This window comes from Clytia hemisphaerica, unplaced genomic scaffold, assembly GCF_902728285.1.
Source record: "Clytia hemisphaerica strain Z4C2 unplaced genomic scaffold, Clytia hemisphaerica genome assembly, whole genome shotgun sequence".
NCBI classification, from domain to species: Eukaryota; Metazoa; Cnidaria; class Hydrozoa; order Leptothecata; family Clytiidae; genus Clytia; species Clytia hemisphaerica.
In genome coordinates, this window is record NW_027103852.1 from 1,037,403 (window position 1) to 1,060,356 (window position 22,954).

The 22,954-nt window shown below is 33.6% G+C and overlaps 1 protein-coding gene across 2 annotated transcripts; it reads left to right on the plus strand.

Annotated features, from left to right (window-relative positions):
* Positions 1 to 540: 540 nt before the first annotated feature.
* Positions 541 to 22,492, plus strand: LOC136807955 (uncharacterized). Of its 2 annotated transcripts, none has more exons than XM_067064582.1 (9): positions 541 to 592; positions 1,031 to 1,110; positions 8,820 to 8,997; positions 10,105 to 10,163; positions 10,426 to 10,614; positions 11,061 to 11,291; positions 19,863 to 20,057; positions 21,269 to 21,357; positions 21,563 to 22,378. In XM_067064582.1, the coding sequence occupies exons 1-9, from the start codon at positions 582 to 584 to the stop codon at positions 22,301 to 22,303; spliced, it is 1,773 nt and encodes a 590-aa protein (XP_066920683.1). In that variant the 5' UTR covers positions 541 to 581; the 3' UTR covers positions 22,304 to 22,378. The 2 variants fall into 2 exon arrangements, with proteins under 2 accessions (XP_066920683.1, XP_066920682.1); XM_067064581.1 differs by lacking the exons at positions 541 to 592; positions 1,031 to 1,110 and adding exons at positions 5,917 to 5,972; positions 8,142 to 8,221 and having other exon boundaries at positions 21,563 to 22,492.
* Positions 22,493 to 22,954: the final 462 nt, after the last annotated feature.

Here is a 22,954-nt window from a genome sequence, read left to right on the forward strand (position 1 = left end):
TAAAGATATTTCGAGAAATCGCTAAAATTTCAAACCTCCGTTTTGGGGGCCATTAGAAAAAAGCTACCTATCTTTAAGCGATTGAAAAATATTGTTGAAATTGAAAATTTTGAAAAAGAACTTCCAGGAAATAAAGTAGAGATGTTAAAGGTTTTCATGCAGCAAAAATTTTTGTAAAATCTCTTTTCCTCTAGATTTGAGAGAAATTTCAAATTTGATCGCCGTTTTGGGGGCCACATACTGTATACACTCTATTAAATTGTATTAGGATTTTTATTTTCAAAAATTTTCCTACCAATCTTTGGGGGAAAAGTCAGTTTGGACATAAATACTATAAAGGTATTATATCATTTTGAAATAACTTTTCTTGTATTTTTCGTGATGTTATATTTTATCTGGAAAGTGCGACTTTTAAAAACATTGTGTTTTGTACATTGGTGTTTCAAACAGTTTTCTCAAATAATACACAAACATGTTTTTGTGCATGGGTTGATCCCGAACAATAAAAAAATAGCTCAAAACATTTTGAATTTGAGCGGTCGAATTTATGAAAATAATTATTTGAGCAGTGGGAGGTCAAAATGAAAACTTTGTAAGGTTTTCTTTCGTGTTTCTTTTTCAATTTCTTAGAATTTCTATTTGTGTTTTTATATACACTGTAGTCAGAATAGAACACCCCCTTCTCACAGACCTGGTAGGATTTTGTTTTTGCCAGGCGGAGCAAAAATAACGGACTGAAACTCGATTGAAATTGTTTTTTTATGAGTTGGGATTTCATTTTCGTTGTTCTCAAGTCAGACAATTCAGTAGGGATGGAAAAAAAATGCAATATTTTACAATGAGAATTTGTTTATTTGATTATTTTCAATGGGGACAAAAATCGGAGTATAATTTTCTACCGGGACGATATTTTGACCAACTGCTCCATTTCGTAGTAAGGGGTTCCAGTGGGTCTGAAAAGGCGTGTGTAATAGAGGTTAAATTAAGGCCACGAGATAGCGCAAGTTTAAATGCTTCTCTGATATTTTAGATTTACATTTACCACCCTCACATTGGCGTTTGTATGTAGGTGGACATGGGTGGCAGATGATATCGAATACCCTGACTTGAGTAAGTTTTGTGAGTTTTTGAAAGAAGAAGAATGTTAAGCAAAAAGTAAAAACCGACGAGTTGATTTGATGCAATGGTATACGTTTATTTTATTAGAACATCCAAGCCTTCGGATGTTCTTAACTTTTTTAGGTTTAAGCCTAAAGATATTCTTACGGTGTTCTTTTACCATTTTGTGAGCTGCTTTTTTTGGAATTTCTTAAGAAATCGGGTGTTCTAGAATTTGCCGAGCCTTAAAATGTTTTTAATTTAGATATGTTATCCTCCTTTTCTGAGGAGCCTCCTCAGGAAAATTCTCAAGGTGACTTTATGAATGATAACTGCATGAACATATAAACCACTGGACCTTTGTCTTCTATTGTGTCTTTCGATTTTGTGGTCCATTTTAGGGGTCCATTTTGTTGTCAACTTTTATTATCTCCCCTGTAAGTCGAGTTAGTCAATGTTCAAAGTGTTTAAGCGCTTACAAAACAACATTCTTTGTTGTTATTGTCATCAGGAAAAGAGACTATGGCATTAATATGGTGTGAGGGGCTTATCTAATCAATGGTTTCGATCTTATCTTACAGACCGACAACAAAACGTCTCTGTTTCTGGCGTGGACACTTTTAAACGCCCTGTTAATCACGGAGTTCCTCAAGGATCTGTCCTTGGACCTATTCTCTTTCTGATCTTCATTATGTTCTTCAAAATAGTCAAACGAATCTTTTTGCTGATGATACCTGTCTCCTCTCCTCTGACTCTGACCTTCAGTCTCTAGAAACCAAAGTCAATTCTGATCTTACACGACTCTCCTCTTGGCTCCGAGCAAATAAAATCTCACTCAATGTATTGAAAACAGAAGTGTTGCTTACCCGTTCCCTATTCAATGAAGTTAAAGCTCGATGACTTCGAACTTAAACTCTTGACTTGCGTAAAATACCTTGGGCTATTTCTCGATGAATTTCTAACCTGGAACTCTCATTTTGACCATCTAGCAAAAAGACTTGGCAGGGCAAATGGCATACTTGCTAAGCTTCGTTATTTTGTTCCTGTTTCTGTCATAAAAACTCTTTACTATGCTCTTTTCCATTCACATATGTAATATGCAAACATCGTCTGGGGTCAACGATTGACTCAACCAACCTAATTATATTGTAATATTCACATAGTCTGGCAGAAATAAAAGTTGACCTTGAAAAAGATTCCGCGTAAACTTTCTTTGTACCGTTGGAAGTGGAATTTTATGAGGTAAACATACTCAGAGCCTCACGTCGAGGCCCTTTGGGGGGGGATATTGGTGAAATAAAACATTAAGGACTCATCTTCGCTATAAAATGCCTACAAAAGTGCTATCCTTGCAATGGTAGGTGTCTTTTAAAACACTCAATGTATACCCCTGTCTCAAAAATCTAGGGGGGGGGTACCCAATAAACATTTCTGAAAACCACAATCAATTAAACAGTGTCATCCATCATATGAAATGGGTCAAGTGCAAGGCAAAAGCACATGGTGAGAGCGCTGCCTTTCAGAGATTTTGAATAGCTTTGATAGGTTTTTATTGTAGCTGATAACCAGTACAGTGCTCAAAAACGTATCTTTTTTGGGGCAAAGAAGTACATTCAGGCTTGATTTTACCAAAAGCTTTCCCCAAGGGCCTCATCATGAGGCTCTGAGTATGATAGTCTACATAAAATTCCGCATCCAACGGTACAAAGAAAGTTTACGCAGATTTTTTCTCTACGTTCACCCCTGTTTTATTGTATTTCAGCCAGACTAATTCTTTTATCTTTCAAATCCAAACTTTTAGTAACACTATCTCTCTAACAAAATTTTACCTGGAGATTAATTTTGTGTTTTGATTTACGGTAAACAAACAAAAAATTATATATCCGCGTTGTCTGAAGAACCTTGAGAGGGAACAAAGATGTGAAAAATATTATAGTAGAAACTTTATCATATTTTCTCCCAAAACAAATAAGAAATTACAAAGAGTGGTGTCCATAAATGGCATAAATCCTCTCCAGACGAAAAAGGGCGTGTACAACTTACAAATTATGAATTACAAGTGAATAAGAAAGCAACAAAAATTACGTTCAATATAATTAACTCTCTATAAATGATCCTTTTTATAATATATTTTTTAGAAAATAGACAATTCCAAACTTCAAACAGTTATATTTCTGGCTCTTGAAGTCCTAGAAGGCTTGTTTGATTTCAAAGAACCTTTTTTGTTAAAACTCCTTCGGCACTGCAGATCTTCATTTTGTCAATAGACATTTTCGGCTATGCGTGCATACATGCCCTTATCACGATCCTTACGCGCCCTTCTCAGAAATTGAAAATTTGACCCAATGGAAGTTCAATGAAAGTTTACCTTTCAGAGGCTCCTGTGACCTGCATTTGGTTTCAAAAACTAATAAATTGGGTACAAGTGAACGTAGAATTTCATAGAGATTTCCAAAAAAACACTAACAAAATCTAGTCGGTAACGAACGTGTCAAAGGATCAGTTACCATAAACATATGGAACAAAATCAGTAAAAGTTTCTATATACGTCGCACTTTCATTTCGACGAAGGTCGGTTGAATTTTTTAACTGTCAACCCACATGATATCTCCCCCTTTTTTAGTGAACTTGTCCCGACCTGTTAACAGCGTTGTGTCTAGCAACTGTAAAACCACCAGCCTACTTTGTTATAAGAATGTGAGCATTGTTCACCACTCTTATCGTTGTCAGAATCATAAGTTTAAAATTTCATACCATTGTGATATGTTTTAAAGGCGTATCATGGCTTGTCACATTTCCTGTCGCACCAGTCAGGGTCAATTGATATTTGCACAAACATTTCTGAAAACCACAATCAATTAAACAGTGTCATTCATGATATGAAATGGGTGAAGTGCAAGGCGAAAGCCCACGGCGATAGTGCTGCCTTTCAAAGACTTTGAATAGCTTTGATAGGTTTTTATTGTAGCTGATAACCAGGACAGTGCTCAAAAACGTATCTTTTTTGGGGCAAAGAAGTACACTTCAGGCTTGATTTTACCAAAAGTTTTCTCCAAGGGCCTCATCATGAGGCACTGAGTATGATAATCTACATAAAATTCCGCTTCCAACGGTACCAAGAAAGTTTACGCGGAATTTTTTTCTACGTTCACCCCTGTTTTATTGTATTTCAGCCAGAATAACATATTGTAAATTTTAGTTTAAATTTTGCAGGCAAATAAATCATTTTTGAATATTGAATTGAATTGAATTGAATTCTTTGGTTGCATGAGGTACGGTGGGCCCAGACTACCTAATTATATCTGTTTTGTACATGACCCTAAGAAACCACCGTACCTCATGCAACCAAAGTATAAGAAAGCCGCGGCTGGAATATGTACCGCATTGTCTTTTCAGTTAATCTCCGAGCTTTATAAGAACATCAAGATGCTCAGTTTATTATTATTTTCCTTCACAAAAAGTTTTTTTGTTGCTAGATATCTTTGAGTCTGTACCCAATAGAACACTTGAACTAATTTTGGACATATTTTAGGGGTATTTTGTAGAAACAATAGTTTTTCGCCAAAATTGAAATTATAAGAACTATATTCAAGATGACAACTTTCCTGTCAGTTTAAATGATAAATTTTGAAGGTGCTGGCTTGAAATTTTCACAGTATTATCTTGATGTACTTTTTCATTGATTCCTAAAAAGATTTCACTGAATTATTGTGAAGGCATTTCGAGGCACCTCATTAGCTTTTGAGTTCTTTCAGCCCAGCTATTTTGTGCTTGTTTGAATTTCTTAGTGTTGATTTTTCCTTTACAATGATTTTATAATGCAAGTGTATTATCAAGGGCATACTATTAATGTCTAAAACGCACTGACAAGTAAGTATTAACGACAAAGCAATAAAGTTTACAATTAAAGATGCTACATTACTGATTTCTTGATCAACAAAGTCATCAAATACGACAGAGATAGAACAACAGAAAATCAAATGGTATCATTCCAGCCGCGGCTTTCTTATACTATGATGCAACCAAAGAATGTTGTTTTGTAAGCGCTTAAACACTTTGAACATTGGCAACAATGAAACTCAAGCTCTGTATTACTCGGATTTTTCGAGAAACGATTATACTGTACAGGGTGTCCCTAATTAAAGTACCGAGTTTGAACATGCGATTGAGTAGAAAAGTTTGTGTGTGTTATCGCTAAAATATAAGAACGTTCTCCATCACACAGGCTTATTACAAAAGGTAGTTACAACGTATAAATTAATCGTAATGACAAAGAAAAAAGAGGGAGAATTTAAAATACAATTTTGTGAACACGCACATAAAACTTTCTACTCAATCGCATGTTCAAACTCGATACTTTAATTAGGGACACCCTGTAAACACTCTATTAAATTGTATTAGGATTTTTATTTTCAAAAAGTTTCCTACCAATCTTTGGGGGGAAAGTCAGTTTGGACAAAATGCTATAAAGGTATTATATAATTTTGAAATAACTTTTCCTGAAGACCCTGCAATGTTATTTTTTGTAAGAGCAACGGAACTCCAGTTTAAAAAAAAATTATTTTCAACTGAGGATTGTTTGTAAAAACATGAAACTGCCAGTATTGAAAAAATAATTTTCATTACTTTAACTACGAAATAACTTTTCCTGTATTTTTCGTGATGTTATATTTTATCTGGAAAGTGCGACTTTTAAAACCATTGTGTTTTGTACATTGGTGTTTCAAACAGTTTTCTCAAATAATACACAAACATGCTTTTTGTGCATGGGTTGATCCCAAACAATAAAAAATAGTTCAAAACATTTTGAGATTTGAGCGGTCGAATTTATGAAAATAATTATTTGAGCAGTGGGAGGTCAAAATGAAAACTTTGTAAGTTTTTCTTTCGTGTTTCTTTTTCAATTTCTTAGAATTTCTATTTGTGTTTTTATGTACAATGTAGACGATGCTATCGTCCGTATAATATGTTATTATGATATAACATAGTTTGTATATTATATAAAACGTAATATGTTTCGCGGCGGATAGAGTCTGTGTTTACAGCTACTCCCGTAAAAAATTCCCGTCTCACGTTTGTTCCTCTTAGATAAAACTCGTCTTAGACTATAGCATAGTCTATGTACAATGTAGTCAGAATAGAACACCCCTTCTCACAGACCTGGTAGGATTTTGTTTTTGCCAGGCGGAGCAAAAATGAAAGCATCCAACGAGGACCTTTTTTTAAATATCTGTTTCCCAGACATAGCGTTCCTGGAAAATTTGATCTGTTGGCCGAATATTTCAAAAATCTTATTCCTAGAAATGAAGATTTGTTTCTCCGCAAAACCTAAATTTTTAATCTCAAAGTATCTTTCCTAGAAAATTTGATCTGTTTCCACAATTTTCAGAATTAAAAATCTAATCTGTTTTCCCAAATAGGATATCTGTTCCCCTCTCCTGGAAATTTTCATCTGTTTCCCTTTCTTTTTGTTATTGATATCTGTTTCCCCCATAAAGTTCAATCTGTTTCTCCAGGGGAATAAGGCGGGTTCGTGGAGGTCAAAACTCTTGCAACGTTACAAATCATTTTCAGAAGCTCGTTTTGGGCTCAAACGAAGCGTATAACTAATTAGAATAAGATTCAGTCGAGGCAGATGTTTTTTCATTTTGAAATTTTGCGTAATTCGCAAAAATCCTCAACTTTGCGCTATCTTGATGACGTCATAAAAATTGAAATTCAAATAACTTTTGATAGAATCATCAAAATAATTTCAAACTTTTACCAAAGATGCATTTCAATGCAAATTTTCAAAACATTTCAAAAAATTTTCAAAATCTTGATGACGTCAGCATTTTTTAAGGTTTTTAGTTTTTTGCCTGAAAATTGATGACGTCATCAAATTTCGTTAAATTTTTTCTTTAATTCTGAAAAGATTAATAATATGCATCTTTGGTCAAAATTTGAAATTATTGGGATTTCAATTTTTATGACGTCATCAAAATAGCGCAAAATTGAGGATTTTTGCGAATTACGCAAAATTTCAAAATGAGAAAACATCTGCCTAGACTGAATCCTATTCTTCTTAGTCATACGCTTCGTTTGAGCCCAAAATGAGCTTCTGAAAATGATTTGTAACGTTGCAAGCATTTTGACCCCGCCTTAATCCCCTGGAGTTCCAATGCAATATCATCTTTTTTGGAAACAGATATCTATTTCCCAATTTATTATCTCATCTCCTAGAAATATTGATCCGTTTCTCGCTGATGACGTCATCAGCTGGAGCGGGGAAACAGATAGTTTTAAGGAAAAGGTCTCTCCTAGAAAATCGGATCTGTTTCCTCAATTTTCAAAAAAAGCTCTCTCCTGGAAAAGGGAAACAGATATTTCGGGAAAATGGGCTCGTTGGCTGCTTCTGCAAAAATAACGGACTGAAACTCGATTGAAATTGTTTTTTTATGAGTTGGGATTTCATTTCCGTTGTTCTCAAGTCAGAAAATTCAATAGGGATGGAAAAAAATGCAATACACTCATTTCTTTTTATAAGCATGTACTGAAGCTCAAATTTCCAAAAAAATTAAGCGCTAAGCATACCTTGAGGCTCAGCCAAAGTAATATTTAGAATCATAATTTCCAAAACTTCAGACAACAACAACATTCTAAAACAATAGAATGTCTTCATTTCTCTCAAGATTAAAGAGAGGGGAAAATGCGCGAAAATTATTTACCCCCCCCCCCCTCCTTCATAATTTTTTTACCAAGCATAGGGTTAAGCATAAGTCGAGACTCAAAATTGAGCTTTACTTAAGCATAATGAGCTTCAGCCGAAATTTACCGTATGCTTATAAAACAAAATGAGTGTATTTTACAATGAGAATTTGTTTATTTGATTATTTTCAATGGGGACAAAAATTGGAGTATAATTTTCTACCGCGGGACGATATTTTGACCAACTGCTCCATTTCGTAGTAAGGGGTTCCAGTGGGTCTGAAAAGGCGGGTCTAATAGAGGTTAACTGAAGGCCACGACACAGCGCAAATTTAAATGTTTCTCTGATCTTTTAGATTTACATTTACCACCCTCACATTGGCGTTTGTATGTAGGTGGACATGGGCGGCAGATGATATCGAATACCCTGATTTGAGTAAGTTTTGTAACTTTTTGAAAGAAAAAGAATGTTAAGCAAAAAGTTAAAACCGACGAGTTGATTTGATGCCATGGTATACGTTTTTTTTATTAGAACATCCAAGCCTTCGGATGTTCTTAACTTTTTGAGGTTTAAGCCTAAAGATATTCTTATGGTGTTCTTTTACCATTTTGTGAGCTGCTTTTTTTGGAATTTCTTAAGAATTCGGGTGTTCTAGAATTCGCCGAGCCTTAAAATGTTTTTAATTTGCTCTTAACATTTTGGCCATCGAAGCCTTATATTCCTATAAAAGAAAGCGTAATTGGGAAGATTTTACGCATAGTGTGCAGTTAAAACGACCAAGAAAATTTTTACGGCATACAGTTCCAGATGAAGCTTTCCATTTTGCTAGGAGCACCCATTTATTCAATCTTTATTCAACGTTCTACCATTCGATACGCTCCATTATTCGATATTAATGAAAGCCACCGTCAACAAGAAACACTCATTATTGACGCTCTAACATCCAATACGCTCCCTTATTCGATGATATAACCTAACCCAGTTAAACATCGAAATAGAGAACGTCAATTGTATATTTTTACGGTATTTTCAGCGAAATGTCCGATTCAAGTGCAACCTATGGGATGTTACAGAGATAAGGATACTCCAAACCGTGCTCTTCCTGATCAAATCGCCAACAGTCGGGATCCTGGATCGACAGTTTTCATGGAACCGAATTTGAATAACCATTGGGGAAATTTTGCTGCCTTCTTGGCAAATTTCATTTGTCAGTAAGTGTTCTTATGATTGAAGTTTTACACTCTCGTAGGGATACCCTTCACATTTTTTATACTATTCTGGCTCGTCGACTTTGTGTAGGCCCCTTTCTAATTCAAAAGTTTGTTGAAAATATTTGCCCTCGGGTAAGTTATGGCATGTCTCAAAAAATGAAAATCACCATAATTTTTAGATCGCATTAGTCGACAGAAAATGACCAAACAAATGACTGAACATGAAGGGTACTATGATGTAGTTTCTAGCCTGATGTGTAACCTAATTGTTTTCTCGCTAATTTACGCGAAAAACCACAAAAACTGATTATTACGTCATAATCGATGACGTCATCAAAACTGAAAATTGAATTTCTCGAGAATGGTTCATCCAATTGTCCTCAAATTTTCACCAAAGATGCATCTCACTAAAGTCGAACATTTGAAAAAATATTTTCTTCAAAATTCTGATTACGTCAGCAAAAAGTAGAATTTTTCGTTTTTTACTAATTTCTGCTGACGTCATCAAACTTTCGAAAAAAAATTTTTCCAAAAGATTGACTTTGGTGAGATCAAGGAGGTGGAGACGTCCTTGGTGAGATATATCTTTGGTAAAAGTTTGAAGACAATTGGATGAACCATTCTTTAGAAATTCAATTTTTAGTTTTGATGACGTCATCGATTATGACGTAATAATCAGTTTTTCGCGAAAATCAGTGAAAAAACAATTAGGTTACACATCAGGTTAGAAACTACATCATAGTACCCATCCTGTTCAGTCATTTGTTTGGTCACTTCTGTCGGCTAATGCGATCTAAAAATTATGGTAATTTTCAGACATGCCATAACTTACCCGAGCCGTAATATTATTGAGAAAAAAAGGAAGGTCCCTGAAAATTTTCAAGTGCTAAAACTTACTCATGGTATGAAAAGCTTTCACTGATGAATTTTAACATTAGATGAAACACTTATAAGTGTAGGATCTCAGGATCTAAAAGCTCAAAAATATTCCAATAAGACTTAGATGAATATAGCCTGGAATTTCGACCATGATTGTAGTACATTAGTTTTTACTAGCTAACATACATGCCATATCAAAATAAAGAATTCTTGCCTTTTTTCTTTCAGGTGTGCCAAGAAAGCGGCCAAAGAAAAACGTGGGCAATATATTGGTATTCAATACTACGGTACGAAAAAATATGTTTTATACACAATTAAACGGACAGTTAGTTTGTTGTGATAACACAAAATCTGCAACAACCTTTAGTTTCTTCAAGGGTATGTTTAGAAGAGAACTTATTCACTGAATTTCCAAAGAAATTGCTCCATTTGAATATTAATATATGGTTTTCCAAAACATGACACTAGTATACCAAACAATCCTTCGAGAACAGTAAGTTTAGAGTGGAGTTACAAATTCAAAAATAATAAATCTTTCTATCGTAACAGCTGAATGTTGGAGTGGAGAAAAAGACACAAGCGATCCTCAATCAGAAGCCTATAAGAAGTACGGTGAAGCTAACGCGCAATGCATTGATAATAATTATGAAAAGTATGATGGATCTAAATCACCATGTGGTCTTTATGCTGGTACACAACTCACCAATTACGTCTACAAAATCACTGAATTGGACCAAGGTAACTCAGGATTTCGTACCCAACCCAATTTTTGATTTTATTGAAGGTAGTAGTGCAATCGTGTACAATTATGGTACAACTTGTAACTGTGAGCAATTGTCTGGTAAAACGGTAAAAATCCGAACTAAAGAGATGAGTCTTGGTTAACCCTGCTAATTTTTCCAAAGAGGCTATAACTATTTGATATCTGAGCTGTAAATAAAAGAATTTGAAATGCTTATCTGTTAGAAAAACTAGAGATTAATCATCTCTTTTAGCAGTTAGCCCCTTCATTCAATATCATATCCACTCCACTTGCTAAGACTTCCTCGCCTGGTCACAGGGACATGAGATACAAATTGACGAACCCATTCCTTGAGCTGCAGCTATGGATTAAATTTTGCGATATCTTTATGATAGTTTATTGAGAATTAATGAATGTTTTGTACGTTACTTTTAATTTTTAGACGTTCTTTGCCCATTACATTTCAAACCAATGGGATGTTACAACGATAACCAAGTTAAACCCAGACCTCTGCCAGATTACATTATGAACGAGCGTGACTACACTCTACCCAATTGGAATGGTCACATTATTGATTGGAACGGATGGGACAAATACATGCCAGCGCTGATATGTCGTTGTGCGATGGCTGCTAAGAAAGGGAATTATAAATATTTTGGTATTCAATTTTATGGTAAGCAAACTTTTTAGGCCTTCTATTGTCATATCATCAATAAATCTTTTCTTTGTCCCTTAAAAAGTATATATATATAGTGAAGATATGTAATATCTGTCATTTTAGAAAAAGAAAAGTATTGATATATAAATAACTCAAACTGATAAAAACGAAAAAAGTTAAGAATATTTTTGTTAATTGTGTGTATTTACGATTTTTTTGGTATTTTTTATTTTTTAATCATTCCGAAACAGAGGGTAATTTAGCAAAAAGTTAAAGGGAATTTAAATAGTGGTATGTGAAAGAAAAACCTAATCCAAATGAAGATAGAAGAAAAGTAATAGTGGAGAAACAATGAATTGCAAAAAACTTTTTTGATAAACACACTTCCGTAAGTTCATCAAAATACATACAAAATGGGGACAAATACAAAAGCAAACACATCAAATAAATTAAAAAAAAAAAAAAAAAAAAAAAAAAAGGGTACATAAACAAAACAAAAACCCGAAGTCCCAGACTTGTGACTGGCATAGTGACTTTCCACGTGTTTAAGGGCCCACACTCAGTCGCCTTCGGAAAACATAGTAGAAAAAGGAACTGACCAGCAGTTTCCAAATAAATAACAGACAACAAACACTGGGCGAAATAAGAGATTTCCAATTTCGAAATATCTTGAAAATATGATATTTACAAGCGATTTGAAAAATTCGACTTTTAAAAATTGGAAATATGTTGAAAATATGATATTTCAATGAATTTCAGAGATTTTGAAAGACGGTATTTTCAATATTCACAAATTTTTGAAATATGAAATTTCCAAAATTGGAAATATGTTGTAAATATGATGTTTCAATGAATTTCAGAGATTTTGAAAGACGGTATTTTCAATATTCGCAAATTTTTGAAATATGAAATTTCCAAAATTGGAAATATGTTGTAAATATGATGTTTCAATGAATTTCAGAAATTTTGAAAGACGGTATTTTCAATATTCACAAATTTTTTGAAATATGAAATTTCCAAAATTGGAAATATGTTGTAAATATGATGTTTCAATGAATTTCAGAAATATTGAAAGACGGTATTTGCAATATTTGCAATTTTTTTGAAATATGAAATTTCCAAAATTGGAAATATGTTGTAAATATGATGTTTCAATGAATTTCAGAAATTTTGAAAGGCGGTATTTGCAATATTTGCAATTTTTTTGAAATATGAAATTTCCAAAATTGGAAATATGTTGAAAATATGATGTTTCAATGAATCTCAGAAATTTTGAAAGGCGGTATTTGCAATATTTGCAAATTTTTGGAAATACTATGAAATTCCCAAATAATATAAATAAATATCTTTAACATACCCCTTTTTAATAAGAATATGTTCTATAAGAATATCAGGGTAATAATTGGCCAAATTGTAGGAGCATCCTAAGAATACCCTCAAGGTGAGATTCAGTTTCATAGATTTTGATAAAAATTTATAGTCATTATGTATTTGGTTAGCGTAAAAAAGTGAGCTTTTTGTTATATTCAATTAATAAATTAGAAACTTTGAGGCAGAAATATGATTATTGGCAATTTCTTAAGAATTCGTACACTATTCTTATAAAAAACATGTTTATGATATTTCAATGAATTTCAAATATTTTTGAAAGACGGTATTTGCAATATTTGCAAATTTTTCAGAGATTAACTTTTTTTTAACTGAAAAAGTTGTGAAAACATGATGTTTTAAAAATTTCCCAGACATTTTGGAAAGACTACATTTGCAATTATTTCTAAATTTCTTAGTCTATGCTGATGGGCTGATGGGCTTTGAGTTTTGGCTAAAGCGAAACAATCGCATCAAAATCAATCACTGATCATAAACATTCTGATTTTGCTTTTATTTTCAAAGAAAAGGCAACGAGGTTTAATAACCCTATTCGGCGTAGGGGGGGGGGGCTCTTTCTGTTTGGAAGTCAAACTATTGGTAATAGCTCCTGAAATAATAGAGCTTTTGCCATAAATTCCTAACTTTTATTTAGCTTCAAAATAAAAATAAAATTGACACCTAAAAATTTTTACACCTTCAGCATGATGACATTTCTGACAGTAAGGTGTCACAAAAATTGACACTTTTCCAATACAAATTTATTTTTAATCTTTTAATGTCAAATATATCGTTTAAACCGTAATTTGTTGAATATTTAGGATAACATTCATAAGAGGAAAGGAAATTTTCGGTTTTTGCTCACTTTGGGCATGATATGAGTGACGTCATCAAAAAAAAATTTTGTCAAATGTTACCTTACGTGACAAGGATCTTGTGTGCCAAATTTCATCAAAAAAGACCTACTACATCAAAAGTTAAGGGGTGGTACAGGAAAAGCCCCCCCCCCCCCTAGTTCAGTAGCTTACATACTATTAGAACAAAAGACCTATCACAAGATAGCAAAGGAACTCGACATATTATATCGCGCATAAAAACAGAATTTTTAAATTTACCCGTCAGCAAGCGTATTGGGAGAAAATGAGATCGGGTTGCTAGTCTCGTTTGAAACTGGAAACTTGCAAAATGGCGACTGAAAGACAATTTGATTCAATCTTCAAGTTTTTCAAACACAGATTACTCACTTTTTTTATCCGTAAATTGTGTTCATATTTCTGCAAACAGTAACTGCACTAACTCAACTACATTTGTGTAAAGTTTGGAGCTTCAAACTTTTGCGATGCTGAAGATATGTTAAGATATCTTTGATATAATACTTTATTCAAAATTTACTGAAATTAGGGTTATCCTGTATTATGTCATACAGAGTTGATACACTTGGTATAATTTTGAATTTTAGAGATAGTAAAGAATGCCTACAATAAATTTGAATAAAAGAACAATGTTTTCTTGGAATAAGAAGAAAAAAAAGCTTGGTTTTGAATTGAAATCTCATCAATTTGCAAACTATGTTCTACAAAGATTTGATCGAACCGTGTCTTCCTCTAGTGAGACTGAAGAAGAAATACTTGCTGATGAAATTTCTTATGTAGTGTCGGATAAAAGTGTAGATGTAACTGGTGTTGGCAGTGTTGCAGATCCTCGTGACAGTGGAACAACAACAAATCATAATAAGTGACACGTATTAACTTACTGGATGAGACTAATCACCGAACAGTAAGTTGTTTTAATTGATTATTTGATGGTGTGTGCTTGTCTTAAATCTGTTTTAGTTGAAAAAATCTCTGCGTTAAAACATGAACTCTTTTCCTGCTTAAACTTGACTTTTTTGCTATTAAATCAACTTCTAATGTTCCAATCCAGACCCGATCAATCGAACTTGTCAAACCAATCGAACAATCGAACTAATCAAACTCCATCGAACAATTAAAGTTTGATTTAAAAAAAAATTAATCGAACCTAATCGCACACTCACAATTTTTGAAGCAATAGCAGTTCGATTAGTTTAGTCAGTAAAAACAATAGTGGGGTTGTCTAGCATAATTTAAGGGAAAAAAATAAGATCCAGCTGAAACTTTCTCCAGACCTTCTCTATAGGATGGTTATGCCTCAGGAAAAATTCCCCTAAAATCCCACTGGTGGAACATCCTTTTTTTGGGACATTTCTTTTTTCCCCAGGCAAAACCCTAAGGGCAAAATTTTTTGAAAATTTCAAACTCATTTTCAGACATTATCAAGTATACCATTCGAAAGCTCTCGAAAAACTATATAGAAGACTTTTAAACGGGTATAGCCGATTTCATTACCTAAGTCAAGATAATTCACGCAGAAGATGCTATATATGGTCAATTTTAGACCAAAATAACCAAAATGTGGCGAAAAGTGGAACTTGCGCATGAAATATCTCGAGTTAGGTAAGGAAATCGGCTATACCCGTTTAAAAGTCTTCTATATAACTTTTCGAGAGCTTTCGAATGGTATACTTGATAATGTCTAAAAATGAGTTTGAAATTTTCAAAAAATTTCGCCCTTAGGATTTTGCCTGGGGAAAAAAGAAATGTCCCAAAAAAAGGATGTTCCACCAGTGGGATTTTAGGGGAATTTTTCCTGAGGCATAACCATCCTATAGAGAAGGTCTGGAGAAAGTTTCAGCTGGATCTTATTCTTTTCCTACAAACAGCCTGTATTTTTGTAACACGACCACACTACAAGTCCAATAGACGATATCGGATTTAGATAAATGCAATGCATTCTGGTTTCTAGGGACTCTCAAAGGAGTTATAATCTATTATAATTGATCTATTAAAATTCCTTTGAGAGTCCCTAGAAACCAGAATGCATTGCATTTATCTAAATCCCGGCTAGTTCGAAACACGGGTCACGGGTCACGGGTTACGGGGCACGGGTTACGGGGCACGGGGTACGGGTCACGGGTCACCTGGCACGGGGCATACAATTTACAGACCGGAAAAAATATAACGATATCATGACGTATAATTCATTACACGTACTACATAACACATATAATAGTACTAATACTACTAGTATAGTATGTCTGAAACAATTATATACGAATAGTATTATCATGAAAATTTTTAAATAATATGTCACCCACAAATTTTGACAAAATGATATTGAATGACAAAAATATTGTCAAAATCATGAAATATAAGGCCTCTGAACCAATTTACAGCAAAATGTTTTTTCATACTCAATAGGATGCTAATCATGTGACTGGATATAGATTGACATGTTTTAAAACGATTAAATGCTGCAAGATAGTGGTTTTAGAGATATGAGTATAATTACGTCATTTTTATTAAAAATTCATAATGGTAGGTGGAAAATATTGACACATTTATAAAATACCATCATTTCTACGTTATTATCCATTAAAATTATATTCATACTCATAGTGATGGAGGGGATATAATGAGATATGATTTAACAATAGCCGTACTATCATTTTCGTGAGAAAGCTCGCTTTTAAGGCGATGGGAATTGTAATATGTATATTACTTACGTATAACATATAGCATGCATATAACACTAAAAGTGTATTATTGATATTATAAGCTTATTATATGTATGTAATATGTTGCGGTGTTTTCTGGTCTGCATTATACACGACGCAAACTTCGAAAGCACGTGGAAAGCACGTGGTTAGGTTTTAGCGTTTTAAATAGTCATACGTGGATAAAATACCTTAAAATTGATTTTTTCGATAATTTTTAGTGTTTTTAAAACATTTTCTGTTTGAATTACTTTGATCTTAGCTGCCCCGTCACCCCGTGACCCGTGACCCGTGCCCCGTAACCCATGACCCGTGACCCGTGACCCGGACCCGTGACCCGTGACCCGTGTTTCGAACTAGCCGTCTAAATCCGATATCGTCTATTAAAATCAATAAAAAAGAGGAGATATCAATCGATTTATTTTCCAATCTTTTTGGATTATATATAATAACAGTAGAGTTTTTCACGAGCCTGATTACATAGTTCGATTGTTTATCGATTTATATTTATTTTTTCTTAATCATTTATCGATCGAGAATATCTGAAATAAAAACCTCTTGTACTTTTAAATTCTGAAATTATGAAAAACTTAACTGATCTCTTGAGCTAGTAGAAAAGTCTTTTTTATTTTCATTTTTTATATTGCTACCTTTGAATTAATATGCAAATGGTTGAATAGAAAAGGAATTTTTTGATTTAGTGAGAGGAAATTAATTAGAGGTTAGTAATTTTGTCTCATCTTCAGTCATCTCTTCAAAAAGTACCATAATGAATATTCATTCCCTCTTTTTCAATCTCAGCATCGGTGACAACTTATTTCAATTCTTCAAAGTACTACACCACAAGAAGAAATGATAACTTTCTTTCAAAAGTTGCAAAAATTGGACGTAAAAAAACGGTAAGAGGCCTTATGCATAAAATCTATGAGCTATACTGTGTTCTTTCATTTTCATATAAACAATAGATTGATGTAATGAAGTGGCCACCCATTTTTGTGGGCATACTATCACAATAGCTGAAGCTTTCTGTATTGAGACCGTTAACACGTATTTGAAAAACATATGTTAGGCTTTTTTATAGATTTACCGGGGGTCTTACTTGAAAGTTGTTGTGCGCAAAAATTTTGCCTGCATTGATAGTAGCTGAACACTTTGAAGAAGTTCGGAAAACATTAAATCACAGATTTCATTCAATAGTGCTTTATCTTTTCAACCTGCATTACTTTTCAGCTTTTACAGTATTACTTCAATCATTTTTGTCTTTTTCCTTTTTTCAGAAGCTTAGAAATCGGAAGAAGGTGCTAAAAGCGAAGACGACTATCTCTGACGTCGATAAAATGGTGATCGATAAGGTTTTAACGATGGACTTCATGTCGTCCGAAGATGAAAAGGAGGACTCGAGGCTCAACCACTGAGATGGCGTTCGCAAAAATGTGATAAGTACTTTGAAGCGTTGGATAAAAAGACAATGACAAAGCGATCGACAAAAGCGCGAAGGCAAACTGTTATACACAAGATGGGGCCTTTCAGTGGAAGGGCAGCACCTGAGGTCGACGAATCTAATGCATGGACAATAATAACTAAATAAACCTTTAACCTATTCATTTTGTTATATTATGTTACTATTTTGCTTTAATGTTTCTTTTGTTTGAGATTTTCTTTAGCTTGATACTTTTATTTATTTCAGTTAATTAATAGCCCCTCTTCCACTGGGCAGTAGACATGCTTGTAAGAAAATCAATATGGAAAGGCTTTTTAGCCACTTGTTGAATAATGGTTTGACGAGCATGTGGTGGTGAAATTTCTCAAATTTAGGGAATTTGAAAAATGTGGGAAGGATAAGAGTAAAATTTTGATATTTTAGTACCTGCCAAAATAAATGCAGTTATTGTACAGTACATGTTTAAAATTTTGTAGATAGAAATGCAGTATAGATTGTTACTTATATATATTCTTACATTTCATTAGCAGTCTAATTTATGTAATCCAAACTCCTTTAATTCGAAATTTCACACAATTTGCAAATCGTTCATGTATCTCTAAAGTTGAAAATTCACACAATACGATCAAATATTATGACCCCTTCACCATTTGAATTACATGAGTTGAACTATATCTTGTAAATTTCACTTTTTTTATGGAAAATATTCAAAAATAACTCCTCAACATTATTGTTTGATAACTTTTTATATATTATGTTTTATGATTTGGAGGCAACTTCTCAAATATCAATCAGCAAACAAGACTTTTGCAAAAATTTTAAACATCTTCTTAACATTTAAAATTTACTGGGAATATAATATTTCTAATCACTGGAAACCCATAGAAATACTATATTTTCAAGATATTTCGAGGATTGGGAAAACCGTATTTCCAATACATTTGGAAATATGGAAATATGACTTTTCTATATTTCCAAAGCTTTGGAAATATGACTTTTCCATATTTCCAAAGTTTTGGAAATACCATATTTCCAATACATTTGTAAATATGGAAATATGACTTTTCTATATTTCCAAAGTTTTGGAAATATCATATTTCCAAAATTTGTAAATTTTGGAAATATGATATTTCCAAAACTTTGGAAATATAGAAAAGTCATATTTCCATATTTACAAATGTATTGGAAATATCATATTTCTAATCACTGGAAATCCCTAGAAATGCCATATTTTCAAGATATTTCCAGGATTGGAAATCTCTTATTTCGCCCAGTGAAACAGACACTACAACAAACACAATCCCACACAAAAACAGAAAAAATCACACAAAAACTGAAAAGAATAGAATCGTAAGTTGGCCGAGAACCCGGTTCGGCGTGCCGCGACGGGAGAACTGCACAGGGCAAAGAAAAGTAGGAAATGAATACCTCCGATGCTAATGCTGATTCTTTAGACAGAAAAAAACAAATATATATATCTGTTTGTTGTCTGTTATTTATTTGGAAGCTGCTGGTCAGTTCCTTTTTCTACTATGTTTTCCGAAGGCGACTGAGTGTGGGCCCTTAAACACGTGGAAAGTCACTATGCCAGTCACAAGTCTGGGACTTCGGGTTTTGTTTTGTTTATGTATATTTTTTTTTTTTTTTTTTTTTAATTTATTTGATGTGTTTGCTTTTGTATTTGTCCCCATTTTGTATGTATTTTGATGAACTTACGGAAGTGTGTTTATCAAAAAAGTTTTTTGAAATTCATTGTTTCTCCACTATTACTTTTCTTCTATCTTCATTTGGATTAGGTTTTTCTTTCACATACCACTATTTAAATTCCCTTTAACTTTTTGCTAAATTACCCTCTGTTTCGGAATGATTAAAAAATAAAAAATACCAAAAAAAATCGTAAATACACACAATTAACAAAAATCAAAAATATTCTTAACTTTTTTCGTTTTTATCAGTTTGAGTTATTTATATATCAATACTTTTCTTTTTCTAAAATGACAGATATTACATATCTTCACTATATATATATTAATGTATTTTTGAAGGAAAATAGGGAACTCAAAGTGGGATTAATTGTTTTCAGATTCGAAGGTGAAACTTATCATTGTAATTTTTTTTAAATTCTTCCAAAGCTTAAATTGGTTCTGGCTTAAAAAATTTTGGATTAAAATCTATGATTTTTTAAACAATCTTTTTCCCAAAGGTGAATGTTGGGCTGGCAACGATGAAAAGGAATTAAAAAAGGATGGAGATGCGGATAAAGACAAATGCTTGGTTAAACTTGGAGCTCCACCATACGGTCAATACTGTCCATCAAAGAGTGAACAAGAAGGGATGTGCCATCCACAATTGTGTGTTGGTGTTCAGAAGACAAACTATGTCTATGAAATGTTACAAGGTATTTAGTCATCTGCTCGTCCTCTGAACGAAGAATAGAGGAGTTTAGCAAATCATATACAAGGGTATTAAATGCAAAATGATTGTTTCTTTAACAGTTCATAGAACGCGAGAAAATTCACTTCAAAGAGGGGACTTTTTTCTGAGACACACGGTATTTGAGCATTTTGGGCCTTCAAACAAATTTTGAAATGTTTTTATGTTTAAGTAACTTAAATGGAATCTCTTTAAGTCGAACATGCAATCGGAACAAAATTCTTTTAGAGCTTTGGTGACAGACTTCCAAATTTTTTATATATAAAAGGTGCCATTCTGGTGCCATATAGTAGGGGGTCAAGCCTTGGGTCACGTGACATCTTTTCTACGACCTAGCCATTTTTAGTCTATTCAAAAGAAAAGTATATTACAAGATATTTTTGAGAGGGAGGACGCGGATTAGGCCCGGGAAATCTTTTTATGACCAAAATAGTGACGCCATAGGCAAAACTGCAAGGGAAAATAAGGGGTAGAGAAATAGCTGATTTTCAAAAGATATGGAGTAAGGTTTTTTCAAAAGTCAAAATAAAAGAAAATAATTGGTACCATCTGAAAGAGCATGAAATTTTGAGCAAAAAATGTATTACAACAACTCTCTGACTAAAACACACAAAGAAATACAGCCGCTTGAAGTTCAAAAACATACCGACGTCAGCACGACCAAGACAAGATTTGACGTCAAATCACAGTAGAGCTGACAGTTAGTTGGTCTTAAACCGGCTGTATTCCTTTGTGTGTTTTAGTCAGTTAGTTGGTCTTAAACCAGCTGTATTCCTTTGTGTGTTTTAGTCAGAGAGTAGTTTTTTGCTCAGAACTTCATGCTCTATCAGATGGTACCAATCATTTTCGTTTATTTTGAAGTTCTCAAGCACAGGAGACGACTCTATTCCCATTTAGTTATAAGATATTCAAGAGCAATTCTCTCCTCTATATCACTGTTTCACAGAGCTGCTGGGACTTCTTTTGAACTGCTCATTAAACTGTACACTAAAAAAGATGTCCAATGGAAATCTCTGAAATTTTGGCAAAAGAAGGTACCATTGAAATTTCACAAAACTGGAGATAATGACCTCCTCAGAATGAATAGTCCATTCCAACTATGGAAACTATCTCATTTTATCACTGACCTGATTTGCGAAAGAGGCTTTAATGAAATTCTTTTTTTCTCAATTTTAGGCCCTGGACCTTGTTCCAAAAATCCATGCAAACCAAACGAGAAATGCATTCCCAACCCAAGTTTGAAAGAAAAATTCAAATGTGAAGAGGTCAAAGAATAATTTTATTTGGAAGCATAAATCGGGTTTTGTAACGACCATTACTGAAGAATTTTCAGAGTACTAACTTAGTTTGTAATTTGTATTTGTTATAGTTCTTTATTATTTTGTGAATTTAACATGAAAAAAAACAGTATGAAATCTACAATCAAATGCGTGCATATTTCAATTTTTTTTTGTTTACTTACTCTTTTAGTCCCCTTTTGAAGAAAAAGACCCCGAAAAGAAGCCGGAGGACGACCCTACAAAACCTCCATCGAATAACGAGCCCTCAAACGAAAAGCCCGTGTCTACTGAACCGAAAGACGAAAAACCCACATCCACTGAACCGAAAAACGAAAAACCTGCATCTACTGAGCCCTCGAATGAAAAGCCCGCTTCCACTGAACCAAAAGACGAAAAACCCACATCCACTGAACCGAAAGACGAAAAACCCGCATCCACTGAACCGAAAGACGAAAAACCCGCATCCACTGAACCGAAAGACGAAAAACCCACATCCACTGAACCGAAAGACGAAAAACCTGCATCTACTGAGCCCTCGAACGAAAAACCCGCTTCCGTTGGGCCGAAAGACGAAAAACCCGCATCCACTGAACCGAAAGACGAGAATCCTGCATCCACGGAACCGAAAGACGAAAAATCTGAATCCACTGAGCCGAAAGACGAAAAACCCGCATCTACTGAGCCTTCGAACGAAAAACCTGCATCTACTGAACCGACAAACGAAATACCTGCATCTACTGAAACGAAAGACGAAAAACCAACATCTACTGAACCGAAAAACGAAAACCCTGCATCTATTGAACCGAACAATCAAGACCTAAATAAATATAATCCGCAACCAACGCAGGGAAACAGAATGCCACTTTGTTGTAATACAAACACTTGTAATAGAGTAACAAAATCGTTATGGTGTCATAAAGGCAAAATGTAAGCATGACTCAGAAAGATTACACAGTTGTCATGATCCTGAGTGAGAAAATATGGCAAGAACTTTTATTGCAAAATCATTTTTATTTTTAGGCAGCTAAGTAGTATTTGCAAAACATTTAACTTGTACATAAATACACAATCACATTCGAAAAGCTTTCGAATTTTTGTATCATCTAAATATCGAGGATTGAAAAAAGTTTGTTTCACTTGAATTATTTCCATTGTTCTTCTTTAAAAAAAATTAATTTTACAATATTATAAAATTTCAAATTTATAAATATTCTCTGTTATGACGTTTATAAGTTCGCATTTGTATGCAAATATTACTCCATTTTAAAGGACTTCCTAAGTAAAGCCTTCGGAAATGTTGGAATTTGAATTTTTAATTTTGATGAATGTCTACATACAATGTATGTCTTATATACATTATAAGGAGAATGGGTTCAAGTTGATCCAGGTTTTTTTACAACTTCAGGTTACTTAAGAAGTTAATAGCAATACGGTTTAGCGGAAGACTACAGAGTTGAATCTCCTTTGAATGATTTGAAGCCACTTATTTCCTACATAAGTTGCACGGCCCGCATGGTTTTCATACAAACGCTGGATCAAAAGTATTACATTCACCGCGACAATTTGAAAAATAAAAAACGCC